The sequence below is a fragment of the Heptranchias perlo genome, unplaced genomic scaffold, assembly GCF_035084215.1.
Source record: "Heptranchias perlo isolate sHepPer1 unplaced genomic scaffold, sHepPer1.hap1 HAP1_SCAFFOLD_1146, whole genome shotgun sequence".
Taxonomy (NCBI): Eukaryota; Metazoa; Chordata; class Chondrichthyes; order Hexanchiformes; family Hexanchidae; genus Heptranchias; species Heptranchias perlo.
Genome location: NW_027138370.1, coordinates 2,738 through 29,286, shown reverse-complemented (window position 1 = coordinate 29,286; position 26,549 = coordinate 2,738). Strand labels below are relative to the sequence as shown.

The following is a 26,549-nucleotide window of genomic DNA, read 5'->3' as shown; positions in this document are numbered from 1 at the left end:
GCTTTTCTAATTCCCGTTTCCTTGTCTGAATTTGTCCTATTTGTACCTGCCCTTTGGTTCCTATCCCCCTGCCATACTAGTTTAAACCCTCCCCAACAGAACTAGCAACTGCCCCCGCGAGGATATTGGTCCCGGTTCTGCTTGGGTGCAGCCCGTCCAGCTTGTACAGGTCCCGCCTTTCCCAGAATCAGTCCCAAAGCCTCAGGAATTTAAACCCCTCCCTCCTGCATCATCTCTCAAGCCACGCATTCATCTGGTCTATTCTATTTCTGCTCACTAGCACATGGCACTGGGAGTAATCCTGAGATTACTACCCTAGAGGTCCTGCTTTTTAATTTATTTCCTAACTCCCTATATTCTGCTTGCAGGACCTCATCCCTTTTTTTTAAACCGATGTCGTTGGTACCAATATGGACCATGACCTCTGGCTGTTCACCCTCCCCCTTCAGAAGGTCCTGCAGCCACTCCGTGACATCCTTGACCCGAGCACCAGGGAGGCAACATACCATCCTGGAGTCACGTCTGTGGCCGCAGAAATGCCTATCTGTTCCCCTTACGATGGAATCCCCTATCACCATTGCTCTCCCATTCTTTTTCCTCCCCTCCTGTGCAGCTGAGTCACTCGTGGTGGCACGATCTTGGCTCTTGCTGCATTCCCCTGATAAGCCATCTCCCCCAACAATATCCAAAGCGGAATATCTGTTTGAGAGGGAGATGGCCCCAGGGGATTCCTGCTCTACCTGCCTAATCCTGCGGTGTGACCACCTCACTGAACGTGCTATCCACGATAATCTCAGCATCGCGGATGCTCCACAGTGAATCCACCCGCAGCTCCAGCTCCGAAATGCAGTTAGCCAGTAGCTGCAGCTGGACACACTTCCTGCACACATGGTCGCCAGGGACACCTGTAGTGTCCATGACTTCCCACATCGTGCAGGAGGAGCATATCACAGGTGCGAGCTCTGCTGCCATGACTTGCCTTAGATTAAGATCGTTAGTTACTCCCTTAAGGAGTTTACTCCTTTAAATTACTCTTAATTTAGAGACTGTTAACTACACGAAGGACCTTGATTCACTAGAAATGCTACTTGCTCTAAGACCAGCAGACCTTCCCTTTCTTTTTACTTTAGTTACTGCACTGTAGAATAGTAGAAATACTCACCTGAACCTACTTACCAATCAGCTGCCTCCCCTGCGCCGCATCACTTTTTCACTGGTGACGTCACCTCTGGAACTCCGCCGCTGCTCTCAGTTTATCCGCCTCCGCTCTCGCTTCACTAATCTTTTTCTTTTTACACACTTGTAGAAGCTTTTACAGTCCGCTTTTATGTTCCTTGCAAGTTTACTCACATACTCTATTTTTCCCTCTTAATCAATCCCTTGGTCCTTTTTTGCTGAATTCTAAACTGCTCCCAATCCTCAGGCTTGCTACTTTTTCTGGCAACTTTACATGACTCCTCTCTGGATCTAATAGTATCCTTAATTTCTTTTGTTAGCCATGGTTGGGCCGCTTTTCCTTTTGTGTTTTTGCCCCAGAAAGGAATGTATAATTGTTGCAATTCATGCATTCGTTCCTTAAATGTTAGCCATTGCCTCTCCACCATCATGCCTTTAATGAAGCTTCCCAATCTGTCATAGCCAACTCACTCCTCATACCTTTGTAGTTTTCTTTGTTTAGATTTAGGACCCTAGTTTCAGATTGGACTACTTCACTTTCCATCTTAATGAAGAATTCTATCATGTTATGGTCACTCTTCCCTAAAGGACCCCGCACAACAAGATTATTAATTAACCCCTTCTCATTGCACAATCCCCAATCTAGGATAGCCTGTTCCCTGGTTGGCTCCTCAACGTACTGGTCTAAAAAACCATCTCGTACACACTCCAGGAATTCATCCTCCACAGTATTATTGCTAATGTGGTTTGACCAGTCTATATGTAGATTAAAGTCACCTATGATTACTGTAGTACCCTTGTTACATGCATCACTAATTTCCTGTTTGATCCCATCCCCGACATTACCACTACTGTTTGGAGGCCTATAGACAACTCCCACCAGTGTTTTCTGCCCCTTGGTGCTTCTTAACTCCACCCAGACTGATTCTACATCTTGATTTTCTGAGCCAACGTCCTTTCTCACCATTGCTCTGATTTCATCCTTTACTAACAACGCCACCCCACCTCCTTTCCCTTTTTGCCTGACTTTCCTAAATATCGAATACTCTTGGATATTCAGCTCCCTGTCTTGTTCGCCCTGCAGCCATAATCGCAATTATATCGTATCTATTTACATCTATTTGCGCTGTTAATTCGTCTCCCTTATTACGAATGCTTCGTGCATTCAGATACAGTGTCTTTAGAATTGTCTTTTTAACATTTTTAGTTATCTTATCATTTTTTTGTACTATAAAGGGTGGGGAATTGGATGGGGTACAGTGTGTGTGAAAGTGTGGGGAGTTTCATGATGTATAGCGTCTGTGTGAATAGTCTGGGGTATTAATGAACATGAGGGCTGGGGGAATTGATGTGGGAGAGCGATGGTTGTAACTTTGGGTAATTGGTGGTGTGAAAGCAAGTCAGGAGGGACCCATTACAGGCATGCAATTGTCACTTTGACTCTGATCATTGTTTTCTGGAGGAGTCCTAAGACCCCACTAGAAATGTACCAACAGTTTTGGCCCTTGAAAATGTGGGATTTTCCTTGAAACCTTTCATGTACATATGTTTTTTTTCCTCCAATGCAAGTGAAGGAGAAATTTGCAGGACGACGGGGAAAGAACACGTGAGTTGGACTAATTGGACAGCTCTTTCAAAGAGCTGGCATAGTCATCAATGGGCCGAATGGCCTTCTATGCTGTATCATTCTATGATTCTAAGGAAGCTGTGTATACCTCCCGGCCAAGGTACAAAGCTCATGTAACTATTTGTCTTCATGGGCCATTGGTTTTACTCGGGGCTGTTCTCAAGTTGTCAGCTTTCATGGGGTTGATCGACTGCAAGGTACAAAGTGTTCTTATGAGCCAGCTTCTTGCACCCCAGGAAAGGGGCAGTATGGACTGTGTCTCAGGCTTCGTACCTGGGCTTAGTGCAGCAGTTCCTGTGACCGGAGGAGGAGAGTGAAATTCTGGGGGCTATGGGATGCATTCAGTGGGAAAGAGAAAGAAATCATCAGTAGGAAAGATAGATCAGAGTGAAGACGAAATGGACTCATTCCTAATTTAGAACAGTTCATTTAGAAAATGTTAATACGTACCCCAACTCAATTGCACCAAATTCTTCATCTGTTAAAGAAATTAGAGATTCAGGTTATTTTAATTATAACATTAATGACACAGCACTGAGATGAGGCCTCACATCACACAATGGGGGACCCATCTATGGCCCATAATTTGCCCATAAAAATAATGGTGAGGCTAATGTTGCTCACCATTATTTTTGTCCAAATGCTACAGCTACTTCCGGCAAGGGCAGATACACGGTTAAATGTGGAAATCCAAAAGTTGCTGTCTGAGATGCACCGTTCCTCCGTTAGCTTCACGAAAACGGCATCTCGTTGTCTGCCTCACCGTTGAAATGCATTGAAGGGCGTGAAGTTGCTGTATTTTTGCGATAGATATAAATTAAACTCGCCGCAGAAAGTTAAGTCTTGTCCATTTCAGTCTAAGAACTATTTTAACAACGTGATAAGTGTTAGTCACTGCCAGTCAACCTCTCTGGCACTGAAAATTAACTATTACAAGTGTGGAGTCTCATTCCTTCAGGTTTTAGTGGAATGCTGGCCTTTATATCTAGAGGACTAGAATATAAGGGGGTAGAAGTTACTCTACAGCTATACAAAGCCCTGGTTAGACCATGCTGTGTTCAGTTCTGGGCACCGCACCTTAGGAAGGATATATTGGCGTTGGAGGGAGTGCAGCGTAGATTTACTAGAATGATACCCGGACTCCAAGGGTTAAATTACGAGGAGAGATTAAGAACATAAGAGCATAAGAACATAAGAAATAGGAACAGGAGTAGACCATATGACCCCTCGAGCCGGCTCCGCCATTCAATTAGACTATGGCTATCTTTGACCTCCACTCCACTTCCCCACCCGATCCCCATATCCCTTGATTCCCTCGTCACTTTCTTACCTCGAATGATTTCTGCCACTACCCCTCCAGTCTGGCACTGGATGCCAATCTCCTCCTGCACTGCTGCTCCGATTTTCGGATCCGCCACCCCCAAGATCACCTTTTTCTTGCTGGAAGCAGGCATGTTAGTCTCCAGCAGCAGTCTCATGTCCTCGTGAACAATACCTGTGAACAATAGTTAGTGGTCTGAAAGGAGCCACGGGTGGGACAATGATGCAGCCCTGCCTCCAGTGCTCAGCTCCATTGGTTCACTTCACAGCAGTCAGTGGATTGACAGATGAGACATCATCGCACTCCAGAGAACACCCCAAGTCTCACAGACTAGAACCCAGAGAACACCCCAAGTCTCTCAGACTAGAACCCAGAGAACACCCCAAGTCTCACAGACTAGAACCCAGAGAACACCCCAAGTCTCTCAGACTAGAACCCAGAGAACACCCCAAGTCTCTCAGACTAGAACCCAGAGAACACCCCAAGTCTCTCAGACTAGAACCCAGAGAACACCCCAAGTCTCACAGACTAGAACCCAGAGAACACCCCAAGTCTCACAGACTACACCGGGGAACACCCCAAGTCTCACAGACTAGAACCTGGGGAACACCCCAAGTCTCACAGACTAGAACCTGGGGAACACCCCAAGTCTCACAGACTACACCGGGGAACACCCCAAGTCTCACAGACTAGAACCTGGGGAACACCCCAAGTCTCTCAGACTAGAACCCAGAGAACACCCCAAGTCTCTCAGACTAGAACCCAGAGAACACCCCAAGTCTCACAGACTACACCGGGGAACACCCCAAGTCTCACAGACTAGAACCTGGGGAACACCCCAAGTCTCACAGACTAGAACCTGGGGAACACCCCAAGTCTCACAGACTAGAACCTGAGGAACACCCCAAGTCTCACAGACTAGAACCTGGGGAACACCCCAAGTCTCACAGACTAGAACCTGGGGAACACCCCAAGTCTCACAGACTAGAACCTGAGGAACACCCCAAGTCTCACAGACTAGAACCTGAGGAACACCCCAAGTCTCACAGACTAGAACCTGAGGAACACCCCAAGTCTCACAGACTAGAACCTGAGGAACACCCCAAGTCTCACAGACTAGAACCTGGGGAACACCCCAAGTCTCTCAGACTACACTGGGGAACACCCCAAGTCTCACAGACTAGAACCTGGGGAACACCCCAAGTCTCACAGACTAGAACCTGAGGAACACCCCAAGTCTCACAGACTAGAACCTGGGGAACACCCCAAGTCTCTCAGACAACATTGGGGAACACCCCAAGTCTCTCAGACTACATTGGGGAACACCCCAAGTCTCACAGACTAGAACCTGGGGAACACCCCAAGTCTCACAGACTACACCGGGGAACACCCCAAGTCTCACAGACTAGAACCTGGGGAACACCCCAAGTCTCTCAGACAACATTGGGGAACACCCCAAGTCTCAGACTACAATCGAAGGAACACCCTGCCACCCCACAGATGGAGAACACCTCCCAACAAACTTTACCCAAACCCCAATTGGACCAGACTTGTGGACACAAATAGGGCAACGACTTAAAATTGGCACAACCAGAACAGTGCTAGGGACAGGTGTCACGTGCAAGCATGTTGAGGGTGAGTGCAGTGAGGGGGCGTTCCCCTACAGTGAACCACATGACAGAGAAGGTAGCAAAAGCATTAGACACCCCACCATTCCCCAGAGACCCCCAGAGCAGGCACAGGAACAGTCAAATTGACATGTCGCCACATGGATGCCACTAGACTGCTCGGCACCCGATCAAGTTACCACCTCCAGTAGAGACACTAAGGGCCTTCACAGTAAGTGTTCACGATGTAGACGGAAGCCAATGCTCACTTACACAAACTGGAGTTGTATTCCTGGAATTTAGAAGATTACGGGATGATTTAGAATCATAGAATGGTTACAGCACAGAAGGAGGCCATTGGGCCCATCGAGCCCGTGCCAGCTTTCTGCAAGAGCAATCCAGCTAGTTCCACTCCCCCACCCTTTCCCCGTAGCCCTGTAAACTTTTTCACTAAGTACTTGTCCAATTCCCTTTTGAAGGCCATGATTGAATCTGCCTCCACCACCCCCTCGGGCAGTGCATTCCAGATCACAACCACTCACTGTGTAAAAAAGTTTTTCCTCATGTCGCCCTTGATTCTTTTGCCTTCAATCTATGTCCTCTGGTTCTTGACCCTTCCACCATTGGGAACAATTTCTCTCTATCTACTCTGTCTAAACCATTCATGATTTTGAATACCTCGATCAAATCTCCTCTCAACTTTCACTGTTCTAAGGAGAACAACCCCAGCTTCTCCAGTCTGTCGAAGTAACTGAAGTCCCTCATCCCTGGAATCATTCTAGTAAATCTCTTCTGCACCCTCTCCAAAGCCTTCACATCCTTCCTAAAGTGCGGTGCCCAGAACAGGACACAGTACTCCAGTTGTGGCCGAACCAGTGTTTTATAAAGGTTCATCATGACTTCCTTGCTTTTTTACTCTATGCCTCTATTTATAAAGTCCAGGATCCCGTATGCTTTTTTAACCACTTTCTCAACCTGCCCTGCCACCTTCAACGATTTGTGTACATATATCCCCAGATCTCTCTGTTCCTGTACCCCTTTTAGAATTGTGCCCTTTAGTTTATATTGCCTCTCCTGGTTCTTCCTACCAAAATGTATCACTTTGCACTTCTCTGCATTAAATTTCATCTGCCACGTGTCCGCCCATTTCACCAGCCTGTCAAGATCCTCTTGAAGTCTATCATTATCCCCCTCACTGTTCACTACACTTCCAAGTTTTGTGTCATCTGCAAATTTTGAAATTGTGCCCTGTACTCCCAAGTCCAAGTCATTAATTGAATCGGGTACGGTAGCATAGTGGTTATCCAGAGGCCTAGACTAATAATCCGGAGTCATGAGTTCAAATCCAGGGGAATTTAAATTCAGTTAATTAAATAAAATATGGAATAAAAAGCTAGTGACTACGAAACTACTGGATTGTTGTAAAAACCCATCTGGTCCTTTAGGGAAGGAAACCTGCCGTCCAAAGTGGTTCACAAAGGCGGCTCACCACCACCTTCTCAAGGGCAATTAGGGATGGGCAATAAATACTGGCCTCGCCAGCGACGCCCACATCCCATGAACGATAAAAAAAATATATATCAAGAAAAGCAATGGTCTTAGTACCCACCCCTGGGGAACACCACTGTATACCTCTCTCCAGTCCAAAAAACAACCGTTCACCACTACTCTCTTTCCTGTTACTTAGCCAATTTCGTATCCGTGCTGCCACTGCCCCTTTGGTTCCATGAGCTTCAACTTTGATGACAAGCCTATTATGCGGCACTTTATCAAATGCCTTTTGAAAGTCCATATACACTACATCTGCATTGCCTTCATCTACACTCTCTGTTACCTCATCAAAAAACTCGATCAAGTTAGTTGAACATGATTTGCCTTGCAGCAGACCGAGGCCCGAGAGTGGGGATAAAAGCAGCAGCAGACCGAGGCCCGAGAGTGGGGATAAAAGCAGCAACAGACCGAGGCCCGAGAGTGGGGATAAAAGCAGCAGCAGACCGAGGCCCGAGAGCGGGGATAAAAGCAGCAGCAGACCGAGGCCCGAGAGTGGGGATAAAAGCAGCAACAGACCGAGGCCCGAGAGTGGGGATAAAAGCAGCAACAGACCGAGGCCCGAGAGTGGGGATAAAAGCAACAGACCGAGGCCCGAGAGTGGGGATAAAAGCAGCAGACCGAGGCCCGAGAGCGGGGATAAAAGCAGCAGCAGACCGAGGCCCGAGAGCGGGGATAAAAGCAGCAGCAGACCGAGGCCCGAGAGTGGGGATAAAAGCAGCAGCAGACCGAGGGCCGAGAGTGGGGATAAAAGCAGCAGCAGACCGAGGCCCGAGAGTGGGGATAAAAGCAGCAGCAGACCGAGGCCCGAGAGTGGGGATAAAAGCAGCAGCAGACCGAGGCCCGAGAGTGGGGATAAAAGCAGCAGCAGACCGAGGCCCGAGAGTGGGGATAAAAGCAGCAGCAGACCGAGGCCCGAGAGTGGGGATAAAAGCAGCAACAGACCGAGGCCCGAGAGTGGGGATAAAAGCAGCAGCAGACCTGCAACAAGAGAAAACTGCAGTGTGACGTCACAGGGGCTGAGGCAGGTAAGTGATTGGTAGCGACTGTGAGCTAAGTATCAAGTTAACATGTAGCATATAACTAAATTTTAAAAACTAAACTTGATTTAATTAATCTAATAAATTAAACGAGTTAAATAATTTGATCAACACTAAATTAATCAATTAAATAAACAAAATAATGGGAGAACAGCAGATGTGTTGCTGCTGCAATATGTAGGAGCTTGTGGACATTTTTGTCCAGGGCGACTACACCTGCAGTTAGTGTCTGCGGCTCGAGGAGCTTCGGCTCAGAGTTGAGGAGCTGGAGTCCAAGCTGCGGACAGTGCGAGACACCAGGGAGGGAGAAAACTACCTGGACCTTTTGCTCCAGGAGGTAGTCACACCCCTTAGATTAAATGCTTTAGAATTGACACGTGGTCTGGGACAGGAGGGTGTGACTGCGAGTGAGGCAGGTACGGGCATCCAGGAGTTGGTATTGCAGGAGCCTCAGTCCCTGCACTTGTCCAATAGATTCGAGGTTCTTGAACCCTTGTGGACAAGTGCAGGGACTGCAGGGAGGACGAGCAAACTGGCCACGGCACTGGGAGTAAAAAGGAAGGTGGTTGTAGTAGGCCTCAGTATAGTTAGGGGGATAGACACTGTTCTCTGCAGCCAGGAGCATGAGTCCCGAAGGCCGTGTTACCTACATGGTGCGAGGGTTAAGGACATCTCCTCTGGGCTGGAGAAGAACTTGGAGTGGGAGGGGGAGGATCCAGTTGTCGTGGTCCACGTAGGTACCAACAACATAGGTAGGACTAAGAGAAAGGTTCTGCTGAGAGTGTTTGAGCAGATAGGGACTAAATTAAAAAGCAGAACCACAAAGATATAATCTCTGGATTATTGCCTGAGCCACGAGCAGATTGGCACAGGGTCAGTAAGATCAGAGAGATGAATGCGTGGCTCAAAGATTGGTGTGGGAGAAGGGGGTTTCGATTCATGGGGCACTGGCACCAGGACTGGGGAAAGAGAGAGCTGTTCGTTGGGACGGACCACACCTGAACCATGCTGGGATCAGAATTCTAGCGAATCGAATAACAGGGAGGTAGATTGGGCTTTAAACTAAATAAGGTGGGGGGGGAGGGGGAGAAATCTGGAATGCTAAAGAGAAAAGACAAAGAAGCAGTGCAGGAAAGTGATTGGGGTAAGGATAACCAGATTGTGTCAGGAAGGGACAGAGCGGACAAACAAAAGACAACCAATAGGGTCCGGGTAAGAAAAAATGGTAATAAGACAAATAGGGCCATAGTACAAAAAAATGTTCAGATGTCTAAAAATGTTAAAAAGACAAATCTAAAGGCACTGTATCTGAATGCACGAAGCATTCGTAATAAGAACATAAGAACATAAGAAATTGGAGCAGGAGTAGGCCAATCGGCCCCTCGAGCCTGCTCCGCCATTCAATAAGATCATGGCTGATCTGATCCCAACCACAAATCTAAAGAACACAAGAAGTAGGAGCAGGACCCGGCCACTCAGCCCCTGGGCCCTCTCCGCCACCCACAGGGCCTTGACCGATCCGAACTCAGCTTCATGTCCAATTTCCTGCCCGCTCCCCATAACCCCTAATTCCCTTTACTTCTAGGAAACTGTCTATTTCTGTTTTAAATTTATCTAATGATGTAGCTTCCACAGCTTCCTGGGGCAGCAAATTCCACAGACCTACCACCCTCTGAGTGAAGAAGTTTCTCCTCATCTCAGTTTTGAAAGAGCAGCCCCTTATTCTAAGATTATGCCCCCTAGTTCTAGTTTCACCCATCTTTGGGAACATCCTTACTGCATCCACCCGATCAAGCCCCTTCACAATCTTATATGTTTCAATAAGATCGCCTCTCATTCTTCTGAACTCCAATGAGTAGAGTCCCAATCTACTCAACCTCTCCTCATATGTCCACCCCCTCATCCCCGGGATTAACCGAGTGAACCTTCTTTGTACTGCCTCGAGAGCAAGTATGTCTTTTCTTAAGTATGGAGACCAAAACTGTATGCAGTATTCCAGGTGCGGTCTCACCAATACCTTATATAACTGCAGCAATACCTCCCTGTTTTTATATTCTATCCCCTAGCAATAAAAGCCAACATTCCGTTGGCCTTCTTGATCACCTGCTGCACCTGCATACCAACTTTTTGATTTTCTTGCACTAGGACCCCCAGATCCCTTTGTACTGCAGTACTTTCCAGTCTCTCGCCATTAAGAAAATAACTTGCTCTCTGATTTTTCCTGCCAAAGTGCATAACCTCACATTTTCCAATATTATATTGCATCTGCCAAATCTCCGCCCACTCACCCAGCCTGTCTATATCCCCTTGCAGGTTTTTTATGTCCTCCTCACTCTCTACTTTCCCTCCCATCTTTGTATCATCTGCAAATTTTGATATGTTGCACTCGGTCCCCTCCTCCAAATCGTTAATATAGATTGTAAAGAGTTGGGGACCCAGCACCGACCCCTGTGGAACACCACTGGTTACTGGTTGCCAGTCCGAAAATGAACCATTTATCCCAACTCTCTGCTTCCTGTTCGATAACCAATCCTCCACCCATGCCAGAATATTACCCCCAATCCCGTGATTTTTTATCTTAAGTAATAATCTTTTATGTGGCACCTTGTCGAATGCCTTCTGGAAGTCGAAATACACTATGTCCACTGGTTCCCCTTTATCCACCCTGTACGTTATATCCTCAAAGAACTCAAGCAAATTTGTCAGACATGACTTCCCCTTCATAAAGCCATGCTGACTTTGTCCTATTAAATTATGCTTATCTAAATGTTCCGTTACTGTCTCCTTAATAATAGACTCCAAAATTTTACCCACCACAGATGTTAAGCTAACTGGCCTATAATTTCCAGCCTTCTGCCTACTACCCTTTTTAAATAACGGTGTTACATTAGCAGTTTTCCAATCTGCCGGGACCTCTCCTGAGTCCAGGGAATTTTGGAAAACTATCACCAAAGCATCCACAATCCCTACTGCCACTTCCCTCAAGACCCTAGGATGGAAGCCATCAGGTCCAGGGGATTTATCCGCCTTGAGTCCCATTATTTTACTGAGTACCATCTCCTGAGTGATTTTAATCGTATTTAGCTCCTCCCCCCGAGAGTCCCCTGTTTGTCCAGTGTTGGGATATTCTTAGTGTCCTCTACTGTAAAGACTGAAACAAAATATTTGTTCAGCATTTTTGCCATCTCCATGTTTCCCACCATTAATTTCCCGGTCTCATCCTCTAAGGGACCTATGTTTGCCTTAGCCACCCTTTTTCTTTTTATATAACTATAGAAACTCTTGCTATCTGTTTTTATATTTTTTGCTAATTTCTTTTCATAATCTAACTTCCCTTTCTTAATCAATCCTTTAGTTACTTTTTGCTGTCTTTTGAAGAATTCCCAATCTTCTATCCTCCCACTAGGTTTGGCTACCTTATATGTCCTTGTTTTTAGTCGGATACTATCCTTGATTTCTTTACTTAGCCACGGATGGCTGTCATTTCTTTTACACCCTTTTTTCCTCAGTGGAATATATTTATTTTGAAAGTTGTAAAATAACTCCCTGAATGAACACCACTGCTCATGTACCGTCTTACCCTTTAATCTATTTTCCCAGTCCACTTTAATCAATTCCGCTCTCATACCATCATAGTCTCCTTTATTCAAGCTCAGTACGCTTGTTTGAGAATCAACCTTCTCACCCTCTAATTGGATATGGAATTCAACCATGTTGTGGTCACTCGTTCCAAGGGGATCCTTAACTGGGACATTATTAATTAATCCTGACTCATTACACAGGACCAGGTCCAAGGTTGCCTGCCCCCTTGTAGGATCAGTTACATACTGCTCAAGAAATCCATCCCTGATGCATTCAATGAACTCGTCCTCAAGGCTGCTCTGCCCAATTTGATTTGTCCAGTTAATATGATAATTAAAATCCCCCATAATTATGGCTGTTCCCTTATTACATGCCCCGACTATTTCCTGATTAATACTTCTTCCAGCAGAGTTGCAACTATTAGGAGGCCTATATACTACGCCCACTAATGTTTTTTTCCCCTTATTATTCCTTATCTCCACCCAAACTGTTTCATTATCTTGATCCTTTGTCCCAATATCATTTCTCTGTATTACAGTGATTCCTTCCTTTATTAACATAGCCACCCCACCTCCCCTTCCTTCCTGCCTGTCCTTCCTGATTGTTAAATACCCTGGCATATTTAATTCCCAGTCGTTGTCACCCTGCAGCCATGTTTCTGTAATGGCCACAAGATCATACCCATACGTAGTTATTTGTGCCGTTAACTCGTCCATTTTATTACGAATGCTACGTGCATTCAGATAAAGAACTTTCAAATCTGTTTTGTGACGCTTAGTTCCTGCTTTTTCCTTTTTTAACACTTTACCTATTACTCCATACCTTCTGTCCCTTCCTGTTACGCTTTCCTCTATCTCCCTGCTCAGGTTCCCAACCCCCTGCCACTTTAGTTTAAACCCTCCCCAACAGCACTAGCAAACACTCCTCCTAGGACAGCGGTCCCGGCCCTGCCCAGGTGCAGACCGTCCGGTTTGTACTGGTCCCACCTCCCCCAGAACCGTTTCCAGTGTCCCAGGAATTTGAATCCCTCCCCCTTGCACCATTCCTCTAGCCACGTATTCATTTGAAATATCCTCCTATTTCTACTCTGACTAGCACGTGGCACTGGCAGCAATCCTGAGATTACTACCTTTGAGGTCCTATTTTTTAATTTACCTCCTAACTCCCTATATTCTGCTTTTAGGACCTCATCCCCTTTTTTACCTATATCGTTGGTGCCTATGTGCACCACGACAGCTGGCTGTTCGCCCTCCCCCTCCAAAATGTTCTGTAGCCGCTCCGAGACGTCCTTGATCCTTGCACCAGGGAGGCAACACACCATCCTGGAGTCTCGGTTGCGTCCGCAGAAACGCCTGTCTATTCCCCTTACAATTGAGTCCCCTATCACTATAGCTCTGCCACTCTTTTTCCTCCCAGCCTGTGCAGCAGAGCCACCCGTGGTGCCAGGAAGTTGGCTGCTGCTGCCTTCCCCTGATAAGTCATCCCCCCCAACAGCATCCAAAGTGGCATATCTGTTTGAGAGGGGGATGGCCACAGGGGACCCCTGCACTACCTGCCTGCACCTCTTACTCTTCCTGGTGGTCACCCATTCACTTCCTGCCTGTAAACCCTTTACCTGCGGTGTGACCAACTCGCTAAACGTGCTATCCACGAGTTTCTCTGCATCGCGGATGCTCCACAGTGAGTCCACCCGCAGCTCCAGCTCCGAGATACGATCGGTCAGTAGCTGCAGGTGGACACACTTCCCGCACACATGGTCGGCAGGGACACTGGTAGTGTCCATGACTTCCCACATCTTGCAGGAGGGGCATATCACGGGTGCGAGGTCTGCTGCCATGACTTGCCTTAGCTGAGTTACCCCTTTTAAATTACGTTGAAATTAGAAAATGTTAACTATACTAGGGACCTAGGTTCACTAAAAAAAAACACTATCTGCTATAAAAGCTGCAGATCTTCCCTTTCTTATTACTTTACTTACAGTAAAATGGTAGAAATACTCACCTGAACCTACTCACCAATCAGCTGCCTCCCCTGTGCCGCGTCACTTTCTGACTGGTGACGTCACCCCGAACTGCCGCTGGTCTCAGAGTCTCGCTCTCAGAGTAAGCTCTGGTCTCGCTCTCTCCGCGCTGTTTATATCCCCGCTCTGGTCTCGCTCTCTCCGCGCTGTTTATATCCCCGCTCTGGTCTCGCTCTCTCCCGCCGCTCACCGACTGAACTCTCGCTCTCTCCACGCTGTTTATATCCCCGCTCTGGTCTCGCTCTCTCCCGCCGCTCACCGACTGAACTCTCGCTCTCTCCGCGCTGTTTATATCCCCGCTCTGGTCTCGCTCTCTCCCGCCGCTCACCGACTGAACTCTCGCTCTCTCCGCGCTGTTTTTATCCCCGCTCTGGTCTCGCTCTCTCCCGCCGCTCACCGACTGAACTCTCGCTCTCTCCGCGCTGTTTATATCCCCGCTCTGGTCTCGCTCTTTGCTGCCGCTCACCGACTGAACTCCCGCTCTCTCCGCGCTGTTTTTATCCCCGCTCTGGTCTCGATCTTTGCTGCCGCTCACCGACTGAACTCTCGCTCTCTCCGCGCTGTTTATATCCCCGCTCTGGTCTCGATCTTTACCGCCGCTCACCGACTGAACTCTCGCTCTCTCCGCGCTGTTTATATCCCCGCTCTGGTCTCGCTCTTTGCTGCCGCTCACCGACTGAACTCCCGCTCTCTCCGCGCTGTTCATATCCCCGCTCTGGTCTCGCTCTCTCCCGCCGCTCACTGACTGAACTCTCGCTCTCTCCGCGCTGTTTATATCCCCGCTCTGGTCTCGCTCTCTCCCGCCGCTCACCGACTGAACTCTCGCTCTCTCCGCGCTGTTTATATCCCCGCTCTGGTCTCGCTCTCTCCCGCCGCTCACCGACTGAACTCTCGCTCTCTCCGCGCTGTTTATATCCCCGCTCTGGTCTCGCTCTTTACCGCCGCTCACCGACTGAATTAACAGCACAAATAGATGTAAACGGATACGATATAATTGCGATTACAGAGACATGGCTGCAGGGTGACCAAGGCTGGGAGCTTAATATCCAAGGGTATTCGATATTTAGGAAGGACAGACAAAAAGGAGGTGGGGTGGCGTTGTTAGTAAAGGATGAAATCAGAGCAATAGTGAGAAAGGATATTGGCTCAGAAAATCAAGATGTAGAATCAGTCTGGGTGGAGTTAAGAAGCACCAAGGGGCAGAAAACACTGGTGGGAGTTGTCTATAGGCCTCCAAACAGTAGTGGTAATGTAGGGGATGGAATCAAACAGGAAATTCGAGATGCATGTAACAGGGGTACTACAGTAATCATGGGTGACTTTAATCTACATATAGACTGGTCAAACCACATTAGCAATAATACTGTGGAGGATGAATTCCTGGAGTGTGTACGAGATGGTTTTTTAGACCAGTACGTTGAGGAGCCAACCAGAGAACAGGCTATCCTAGATTGGGTATTGTGCAATGAGAAGGGGTTAATTAATAATCTTGTTGTGCGGGGTCCTTTAGGAAAGAGTGACCATAACATGATAGAATTCTTCATTAAGATGGAAAGTGAAGTAGTCCAATCTGAAACTAGGGTCCTGAATCTAAACAAAGGAAACTACAAAGGTATGAGGAGTGAGTTGGCTATGACAGATTGGGAAGCTTCATTAAAAGGCATGATGGTGGAGAGGCAATGGCTAACATTTAAGGAACGAATGCATGAATTGAAACAATTATACATTCCTTTCTGGGGCAAAAACACAAAAGGAAAAGCGGCCCAACCATGGGTAACAAAAGAAATTAAGGATACTATTAGATCCAAAGAGGAGTCTTATAAAGTTGCCAGAAAAAGTAGCAAGCCTGAGGATTGGGAGCAGTTTAAAATTCAGCAAAAAAAGAACAAGAGATTGATTAACATGGGAAAAAAAAGCTTCTACAAGTGTGTAAAAACAAAAAGATTACTGAAGACAAATGTCCGTCCCTTACAGTCAGAAACGGGAGAATTTATAATGGGGATCAAGGAAATGGCAGAGCAATTAAACAAATACTTTGGTTCTATCTTCACGGAAGAGGACACAAAATACTAGGGAACCAAGGGACTAGTGAGAAGGAGGAATTAAAGGAAATTAGTATTAGTAAAAAAAGAATGCTGGAGAAATTAATGGGACTGAAAGCCGATAAATCCATGGGGCCTGATAATTTGCATCCCAGAATACTAAAAGAGGTAGCCATGGAAATAGTGGATGCATTAGTTGTTATCTTCCAAAATTCTATAGATTATGGAACAGTTCCTGCAGATTGGAGGGTGGCAAATGTAACCCCACTATTTAAAAAAGGAGGGAGAGAAAAAACAGGGAACTACGGACTGGTTGACCTAACATCAGTCGTAGTAAATGCTAGTCTATTATAAAGGATGTGATAACAGGAGATTTAGAAAATATCAACGGAATGAGACAAAGTCAAAATGGATTTATGAAAAGGGAAATCATGTTTGACAAACGTCCTGGAGTTTTTTGAGGATGTAACTGGTAGAATTGATAAGGGAGAACCAGTGGATGTGGTTTATTTGGATTTTCAGAAGGCCTTTGATAAAGTCCCACATAAGAGGTTAGTGTGCAAAATTAAAGCACATGGGATTGGGGGTAACATACTGGCACAGATTGAAAATTGGTTAACTGACATTGAGAAATATATCTATTTCCTTCTTGAATATATTTAGTGACTTGCCCTCCACTGCCTTCTGTGGTAGAGAATTCCACAGGTTCACCACCCTCTGAGTGAAGAAATTTCTCCTCATCTCGGTTCTAAATGGCATACCCCATATCCTGAGACTGTGACCCCTGGTTCTGGACTCCCCAGCCATCGGGAACATCCTCCCTGCATCTAGTCTGCCTAGTGCTGTTAGAATTTTATATGTTTCGATGAGATCACCTCTCATTCTTCTAAACTCTAGTGAACATAGGCCTAGTCGACCCAATCTCTCCTCATACGTCAGTCCTGCCATCCCAGGAATCAGTCTGGTAAACTTTTGTTGCACTCCCTCCATGGCAAGGACATCCTTCCTCAGATAAGGAGACCAAAACTGCACACAATACTCCAGATGTGGTCTCACCAAGGCCCTGTATAACTGCAGTAAGACATCCCTGCTCCTGTACTCAAATCCTCTTGCAATGAAGGCCAAAATACCATTCGCCTTCCTAACTGCTTGCTGCACCTGAATGCTCGCTTTCAGCGACTGGTGTACAAGGACACCCAGGTCTCGTTGCACCTCCCCTTTTCCCAATCTATCATCATTCAGATAATAATCTGCCTTTCTGTTTTTACAACCAAAGTGGATAACCTCACCTTTTTCCACGTTATACTGCATCTGCCATGTTCTTGCCCACTCACCCAACTTGTCTAAATCACATTGGAGCCTCTTTGCATCCTCCTCACAGCTCACATTCCACCCCAGCTTTGTGTCGTCTGCAAACTTGGAAATGTTACATTTAGTTCACATTTCCCTTTCATAAACCCATGCTGACTTTGTCCAATCCCATAATGACCTCCAATTGTTCAGTTATCACATCTTTTATAATAGACTCTAGCATTTTCCCCACTACTGATGTTAGGCTAACTGGCCTGTAATTCCCTGTTTTTTCCCTCCCTCCTTTTTTAAATAGTGGGGTTACATTTGCCACCCTCCAATCTGTAGGAACTGTTCCAGAGTCTATAGAATTTTGGAAGATGATCACCAATGCATCCACTATTTCCAGGGCCACTTCCTTTAGTACTCTGGGATGTAGATTATCAGGCCCTGGGGATTTGTCAGCCTTTAGCCCCATTAATTTCCCTAGCACTATTTTTTTACTAATACTGGTTTCCTTCAGTTCCTCCCTCTCACTAGACCCTTGGTTCCCTAACATTTCTGGGAGGTTATTTGTGTCTTCCTTTGTGAAGACAGAACCAAAGTATGTGTTTAATTGTTCTGCCATTTCTTTGTTCCCCATTATAATTTCCCCCATTTCTGACTGTAAAGGACCTACATTTTTCTTCACTAATCTTTTTCTCTTGACATATTATAGAAGCTTTTACAGTCAGTTTTTATGTTCCCTGCTAGTTCACTCTCATACTCTATTTTTCCCCTCTTAATCAATCTCTTTGTTCTCTTTTGCTGAATTCTGAACTGCTCCCAATCCTCAGGCTTGCCGCTTTTTCTGGCAATTTTATATGTCTCCTCTTTGGATCTAATACTATCCCTAATTTCTTTTGTAAACCACGGTTGAGCTACCTTTCCTGTTTTATTTTTGCACCAGACAGGAATGAATAATTGTTGTAATTCCTGCACGCGTTCTTTAAATATTAGCCATTGCCTATCCACCGTCATCCCTTTTAGTAAAGTTCCCCAATCTATCCGAGCCAACTCGCACCTCGTACTTTTGTAATTTCCTTTATTTAGATTCAGGACCCTAGTTTCGGATTCAACTACTTCACTCTGCATCTTGATGAGGAGCGCCTCTAGCCAAGCTGTTCCAGTACAGCTACAACACTGGCATCCACCCGACAATGTGGAAAATTGCCCAGGTATGTCCTGTCCACAAAAAGCAGGACAAATCCAATCCGGCCAATTACCGCCCCATCAGTCTACTCTCAATCATCAGCAAAGTGATGGAAGGTGTCGTCGACAGTGCTATCAAGCGGCACTTACTCACCAATAACCTGCTCACCAATGCTCAGTTTGGGTTCCGCCAGGACCACTCGGCTCCAGACCTCATTACAGCCTTGGTTCAAACATGGACAAAAGAGCTGAATTCCAGAGGTGAGGTGAGAGTGACTGCCCTTGACATCAAGGCAGCATTTGACCGAGTGTGGCACCAAGGAGCCCTAGTAAAATTGAAGTCAATGGGAATCAGGGGGAAAACTCTCCAGTGGCTGGAGTCATACCTAGCACAACGGAAGATGGTAGTGGTTGTTGAAGGCCAATCATCTCAGCCCCAGGACATTGCAGCAGGAGTTCCTCAGGGCAGTGTCCTCGGCCCAACCATCTTCAGCTATGACCTTCCCTCCATCATAAGGTCAGAAATGGGGATGTTCGCTGATGATTGCACAGTGTTCAGTTCCATTTGCAACACCTCAGATAATGAAGCAGTCCGAGCCCGTATGCAGCAAGACCTGAACAACATCCAGGCTTGGGCTGATAAGTGGCAAGTAACATTCATGCCAGACAAGTGCCAGGCAATGACCATCTCCAACAAGAGAGAGTCTAACCACCTCCCCTTGACATTCAACGGCATTACCATCGCCAAATCCCCCACCATCAACATCCTGGCGGTCACCATTGACCAGAAACTTAACTGGACCTGCCATATAAATACTGTGGCTACAAGGGCACGTCAGAGGCTGGGTATTCTGCGGCGAGTGACTCACCTCCTGACTCCCCAAAGTCTTTCCACCATCTACAAGGCACAAGTCAGGAGTGTGATGGAATACACTCCACTTGCCTGGATGAGTGCAGCTCCAACAACACTCAAGAAGCTCGACACCATCCAGGACAAAGCAGCCCGCTTGATTGGCACCCCATCCACCACCCTAAACATTCACTCCCTTCACCACCGGCGCACAGTTGCTGCAGTGTGTACCATCCACAGGATGCACTGCAGCAACTCGCCAAGGCTTCTTCGACAGCACATTCCAAACCCGCGACCTCTACCACCTAGAAGGACAAGAGCAGCAGGCACATGGGAACAATACCACCTGCACTTTCCCTTCCAAGTCACACATCATCCCGACTTGGAAATATATCGCCGTTCCTTCATCGTTGCTGGGTCAAAATCCTGGAACTCCCTCCCTAACAGCACTGTGGGAGAACCTTCACCACACGGACTGCAGCGGTTCAAGAAGGCGGCTCACCACCACCTTCTCAAGGGCAATGAGGGATGGGCAATAAATGCTGGCCTCGCCAGCGACGCCCACATCCCATGAACGAATAAAAAAAAAGATCACCCCATAACCTTCAATAGTTGAGGGAGTCTAGACTATGCAACCTGGCCTCATAATTTAACCCTTTAAGCCCCGGTATCATTCTGGCCCTGCCGGGCCAAAATATCCTTCCTGAGGGGCGGTGCCCAGAGCTGAACCCAATACTCCAGATGTGGTCTGACCAGAGCTCTGTGCAGCTGGAACATAACTTCCACCCCTTTGTATTCCAGCCCCTTTGAGATAAAGGCCAACATTCCATTTGCCTTTTTAATTATATTTTGTACCTGCCCACTAGCTTTTAGTGATTTCTGTACTTGGACCCCTAAATCTCTGCTCATTCACCATCCCTAGCTTCCCACCATTTAGAAAATACTCTGATTTATCTTTCTTAGATCCAAAGTGGATGACCTCACACTTTCCCACATTGAACTCCATCTGCCGCAGTTTTGCCCACTCATTTAATCTATCAATGTCCCTTTGCAACTTTCTGCTTTCATCAACACTATTTACTGAGCCACCTGCACAGAGAAATTGCAGGAGTGAAACTCAAGAAGCCCATTGCTAACACTTACCTCCCATACTGGTATTGGTGTCTTCCTTCATAGAGGCAGTTTCACTCGTGTGGCGGGGAGGAGCGACTGTTCGAGGAGCCGGGCTCGGGCTATGCCTCTCTGCGTGTGAAATAAACTTCATCAGTGTTTTAAACTGTGAATGAATCTCCTCCCATCTCCCACCAACAATCCCAACCTCCACACTACGAGTAAGTAAGTTTGAGGTCTGAGCTTAGTCAAAGAGCATTTGCCATCAAGTACTATACAGGCTGGGGAAATCACCAGGGGAGAAAACAAAAGACTAATTAGAGACTAACGTACCCAAGGAAATACCAAACCTTAACTGTAAGACAGTGAAAGTTGGGAAAATGGCGGAGAAAGATGCATGGAGCGGAGAAAATCAGAGTGAGGAGTATGAAAGGTCATGAAATGGAGAAATCCTATCGTTCCCTCCACACACACCATCTTAATTATCCTTCACCTCAATGCAGGTTCAAGGACCAAGAAATATAGAGAAGTGTGATTAATATCTTTTATTAATAAACGCACTAATACAACCCATGAAGATGCTCCTTAAAACCTACCTCTTCGACCAAGCTTTTGGTCACCTGCCCTAATATCTGCTTATGTGGCTCAGTGTCAAATTTTGTTTGAAAACGCTCCTGTGAAGCCCCTTGGGATGTTTTATTACATTAAAGGTGCTATATAAATGCAAGTCTTTCGGATGAGATGTTAAATCAAGGCCCTGTCTGCCCTCTCAGGTGCATGTAAAAGATCCCATGGCACTATTTTGAAGAAGAGCAGGGGGAGTTCTCCCCGGTATCCTGGGCCAATATTTATCCCTCAACCAATATCACTAAAAGAGATTATCTAGTCATTGATCAAATTACTGTTTGTGGGATCTTGCTGTGCGCAAATTGGCTGCTGCGTTTCCTACATTACAACAGTGACCACACTTCAAAAAGTACTTAATTGGCTGTAAAGCGGTTTGGGATGTTCTAAAGTCATTATTAAGGATGTGGTAACAGGGTGCTTAGAATATCATAAGAAAGGAGGGAGAGAGAAAACAGGGAACTACAGGCCAGTTAACCTGACATCAGTCGTCGGGAGAATGCTGGAATCCATTATTAAGGAAGTGGGAAGATAGCACTTTGAAAATCATAATATGATTAGGCAGAGTCAACATGGTTTTATGAAAGGGAAATCGTGTTTGACAAATTTATCAAAGTTTTTGAGGATGTAACTAGCAGGGTAGATAAAGGGGAACCAGTGGATGTCGTATAATTGAATTTTCAAAAGGCATTCGATAAGGTGTCACACAAAAGGTTGTTACGCAAGATCAGGGCCCTTGGGTTGGGGGTGATATATTAGTATGGATGGAGGATTGGTTAATGGACAGAAAACAGAGAGTAGGGATAAACGGGTCATTCTCAGGTTGGCAGGCTGTAACTAGTGGGGTGCCGCAAGGATCAGTGCTTGGGCCTCAGCTATTTACAATTTATATTAATGACTTAGATCAAGGGACCGAGTGTAATGTATCCAAGTTTGCTGACAATATAAAGCTAGGTGGGAAAGTAAACTGTGAGGAGGACACAAAGAGTCTGCAAAGGCATATCGACAGGCTAAGTGAGTGGGTAGATGGAGTATAATGTGGGGAAATGTGAGGTTATTCACTTTGGTAGGAAGAATAGAAAAACAGAATATTTTTTCAATGGTGAGAAATTATTAAATGTTGGTGTTCAGAGGGATTTGGGTGTCCTCGTACAAGAAACACAGGAAGTTAACATGCAGGTACAGCAAGGAATTAGGAAGGCAAATGGCATGTTGGCCTTTATTGCAAGAGGGTTGGAGTACAAGAGTGAGGAAGTCTTACTACAATTGTGCAGGGCTTTGGTGAGACCTCACCTGGAGTACTGTGTACAGTTTTGGTCTCCTTATCTAAAGAAGGATATACTCGCCTTAGAGGCGGTGCAATGAAAGTTCACTAGATTAATTCCTGGGATGAGAGGGTTGTCCTATGAGGAGAGATTGAGTAGAATGGGCCTATACTCTCTGGAGTTTAGAAGAATAAGAGGTGATCTCATTGAAACATGTAAGATTCTGAGGGGGCTTGACAGGGTAGATGCTGAGAGGCTGTTTCCCCTGGCTGGAGAGAGTCTAGAACTAGGGGGCATGGTCACAGGGTAAGGGGTCGGCCATTTAAGACTGAGACGAGGAGGAATTTCTTCACTCAGAGGGTTGTGAATCTTTGGAATTCTCTACCCCAGAGGGATGAGGATGCTGAGTCATTGAATATATTCAAGGCTGAGATTGATAGATTTTTGGACTCTCGGGGAATCAAGGGATATGGGGATCGGGCGGGAAAGTGGAGTTGAGGTCGAAGATCAGTCATGATCTGATTGAATGGTGGAGCAGGCTCGAGGGGCTGAATGGCCAACTCCTGCTCCTATTCCTTATGTTCTTATAGAAACGCAATATAAGTATATAAATGGCAGTATTTCTTTCTTTGTATTACTAGGATTTTTTTTTACACACAAGGAAAAGGTTTTGTTCAAAGGGAATGGTCAGGACAGCGCAAAATCACACCATTGACTTACCGGGCAGACCGAGGTTCCGGCTTCCCTTCAGGGAGTGACCAACACCAGTCCGTGGAGCAGGGGTGGGCCTCCACCTACCTGGGTGTGAAACACAACTCTGTATTAACACAAGAACCGCATCATTCGACCTCCCACAAACAGTTCCTGTTGAATGTTACACCCAGCCGCCCAACCCAATCTTAGATAAGGGTATTAATGGATACGGAGCAAAGGCTCGAGGGGCTGAATGGCCACCTCCTGTTCCTATGTTACAAAGCCATTTTACAGGTGATGAGTGAGCTCGGTCAGACAGGAACTGCCCTCCTATAAAAGCACTAACACAGTCATTACATAAAACTGCAGTACGGGTGAGACATTACTGTAGACTCTGGGGAGAGGGGTCTGTGGACTATAGGAGGGATCAGCAGACTATAGGAGGGGTCGGTGGGATTATGTGGGGGGGGTGACTGTGGATTATAGGAGGGATCTGTGGACTATAAGAGGGGTCTGTGGACTATAAGAGGGGTCTGTGGACTATAGGAGGGGGTCTGTGGACTATAGGAGGGGGTCTGTGGGACTATAGGAGGGGGGGATCTGTGGATTATAGGAGGGGGTCTGTGGACTATAGGAGGGGGGGTCTGTGGACTATAGGAGGGGGGTCTGTGGACTATAGGAGGGGGGTCTGTGGACTATAGGAGGGGGGTCTGTGACTATAGGAGGGGGGGTCTGTGACTATAGGAGGGGGGGTCTGTGGACTATAGGAGGGGGGTCTGTGGACTATAGGAGGGGGGGTCTGTGGACTATAGGAGGGGGTCTGTGGACTATAGGAGGGGGGTCTGTGGACTATAGGAGGGGGGTCTGTGGACTATAGGAGGGGGGTCTGTGGACTATAGGAGGGGGGTCTGTGGACTATAGGAGGGGGGATCTGTGGACTATAGGAGGGGGGATCTGTGGACTATAGGAGGGGTCTGTGGACTATAGGAGGGGGGTCTGTGGACTATAGGAGGGGGGTCTGTGGACTATAGGAGGGGGGGTCTGTGGACTATAGGAGGGGGATCTGTGGACTATAGGAGGGGGTCTGTGGACTATAGGAGGGGGGTCTGTGGACTATAGGAGGGGGGTCTGTGGACTATAGGAGGGGGGTCTGTGGACTATAGGAGGGGGGTCTGTGGACTATAGGAGGGGGGTCTGTGGACTATAGGAGGGGGGTCTGATTATAGGAGGGGGTCTGTGGACTATGAAGGGGGGTCTGTGGACTATAGGAGGGGGACTGTGGACTATAGGAGGGGGTCTGTGGACTATAGGAGGGGGTCTGTGGACTATAGGAGGGGTGGGTCTGTGGACAATAGGAGGGGGGGTCTGTGACTATAGGAGGGGGGTCTGTGGACTATAGGAGGGGGGGTCTGTGGACTATAGGAGGGGGGTCTGTGGATTATAGGAGGGGGGGTCTGTGGACTATGGAGGGGGTCTGTGGACTATAGGAGGGGGGACTGTGGACTATAGGAGGGGGTCTGTGGACTATAGGAGGGGGGTCTGTGGACTATAGGAGGGGGGTCTGTGGACTATAGGAGGGGGGTCTGTGGACTATAGGAGGGGGGTCTGTGGACTATAGGAGGGGGTCTGTGGACTATAGGAGGGGGTCTGTGGACTATAGGAGGGGGGTCTGTGGACTATAGGAGGGGGTCTGTGGACTATAGGAGGGGTCTGTGGACTATAGGAGGGGGTCTGTGGACTATAGGAGGGGGGTCTGTGGACTATAGGAGGGGGTCTGTGGACTATAGGAGGGGGGTCTGTGGACTATAGGAGGGGGGTCTGTGGATTATAGGAGGGGGTCTGTGGACTATAGGAGGGGGTCTGTGGACTATAGGAGGGGGTCTGTGGACTATAGGAGGGGGGTCTGTGGACTATAGGAGGGGTCTGTGGACTATAGGAGGGGGGTCTGTGGACTATAGGAGGGGGGGTCTGTGGACTATAGGAGGGGGGGTCTGTGGACTATAGGAGGGGGGTCTGTGGACTATAGGAGGGGGGTCTGTGGACTATAGGAGGGGGGTCTGTGGACTATAGGAGGGGGGTCTGTGGACTATAGAAGGGGGTCTGTGGACTATAGAAGGGGGGTCTGTGGACTATAGAAGGGGGGTCTGTGGACTATAGAAGGGGGGTCTGTGGACTATAGGAGGGGGGTCTGTGGACTATAGGAGAGGGGTCTGTGGACTATAGGAGAGGGGTCTGTGGACTATAGGAGAGGGTCTGTGGACTATAGGAGGGGGTCTGTGGACTATAGGAGGGGGGTCTGTGGACTATAGGAGGGGGGTCTGTGGACTATAGGAGGGGGGTCTGTGGACTATAGGAGGGGCTGTGACTTAGAGGGTCTGTGGACTATAGGAGGGGGGTCTGTGGACTATAGGAGGGGGGTCTGTGGACTATAGGAGGGGGGTCTGTGGACTATAGGAGGGGGGTCTGTGGACTATAGGAGGGGGTCTGTGGACTATAGGAGGGGGGTCTGTGGACTATAGGAGGGGGTCTGTGACTATAGGAGGGGGGTCTGTGGATTATAGGAGGGGGGTCTGTGGACTATAGAGGGGGGTCTGTGGACTATAGGAGGGGGGTCTGTGGACTATAGGAGGGGGGTCTGTGGACTATAGAAGGGGGGTCTGTGGACTATAGGAGGGGGGTCTGTGGACTATAGGAGGGGGGTCTGTGGACTATAGGAGGGGTCTGTGGACTATAGGAGAGGGGTCTGTGGACTATAGGAGGGGGGTCTGTGGACTATAGGAGGGGGGTCTGTGGACTATAGGAGGGGTCTGTGGACTATAGGAGAGGGGTCTGTGGACTATAGGAGGGGGTCTGTGGATTATAGGAGGGTCTGTGGATTATAGGAGGGGGGTCTGTGGACTATAGGAGGGGGGTCTGTGGATTATAGGAGGGGGGTCTGTGGATTATAGGAGGGGGGTCTGTGGACTATAGGAGGGGGGATCTGTGGACTATAGGAGGGGGGTCTGTGGATTATAGGAGGGGGGTCTGTGGACTATAGGAGGGGGGTCTGTGGACTATAGGAGGGGGGTCTGTGGATTATAGGAGGGGGGTCTGTGGACTATAGGAGAGGGGTCTGTGGACTATAGGAGGGTCTGTGGATTATAGGAGGGGGGTCTGTGGATTATAGGAGGGGGGTCTGTGGACTATAGGAGGGGGGTCTGTGGACTATAGGAGGGGGTCTGTGGACTATAGGAGGGGGTCTGTGGACTATAGGAGGGGGGATCTGTGGACTATAGGAGGGGGGGTCGGTGGACTATAGGAGGGGGGTCGGTGGACTATAGGAGGGGGGTCTGTGGACTATAGGAGGGGGTCTGTGGACTATAGGAGGGGGGTCTGTGGACTATAGGAGGGGGGTCTGTGGACTATAGGAGGGGGGTCTGTGGACTATAGGAGGGGGGTCTGTGGACTATAGGAGGGGGTCTGTGGACTATAGGAGGGGGTCTGTGGACTATAGGAGGGGGTCTGTGGACTATAGGAGGGGGTCTGTGGACTATAGGAGGGGGGTATGTGGACTATCGGAGGGG

The 26,549-nt window shown here is 47.7% G+C and overlaps 1 protein-coding gene across 1 annotated transcript; it reads right to left on the bottom strand.

The window, feature by feature from the left end:
• Positions 1 to 3,082: 3,082 nt before the first annotated feature.
• On the bottom strand, positions 3,083 to 23,087 carry LOC137307884 (nucleolar protein 56-like). Its single transcript, XM_067976943.1, has 5 exons — positions 23,014 to 23,087; positions 20,438 to 20,536; positions 4,134 to 4,298; positions 3,254 to 3,281; positions 3,083 to 3,131 (listed from the first exon to the last, which is right to left on the bottom strand). Exons 2-5 carry the CDS (start codon positions 20,466 to 20,468, stop codon positions 3,083 to 3,085), a joined length of 273 nt encoding a protein of 90 aa, XP_067833044.1. The 5' UTR covers positions 20,469 to 20,536; positions 23,014 to 23,087.
• Between the last annotated feature and the right edge of the window lie 3,462 nt (positions 23,088 to 26,549).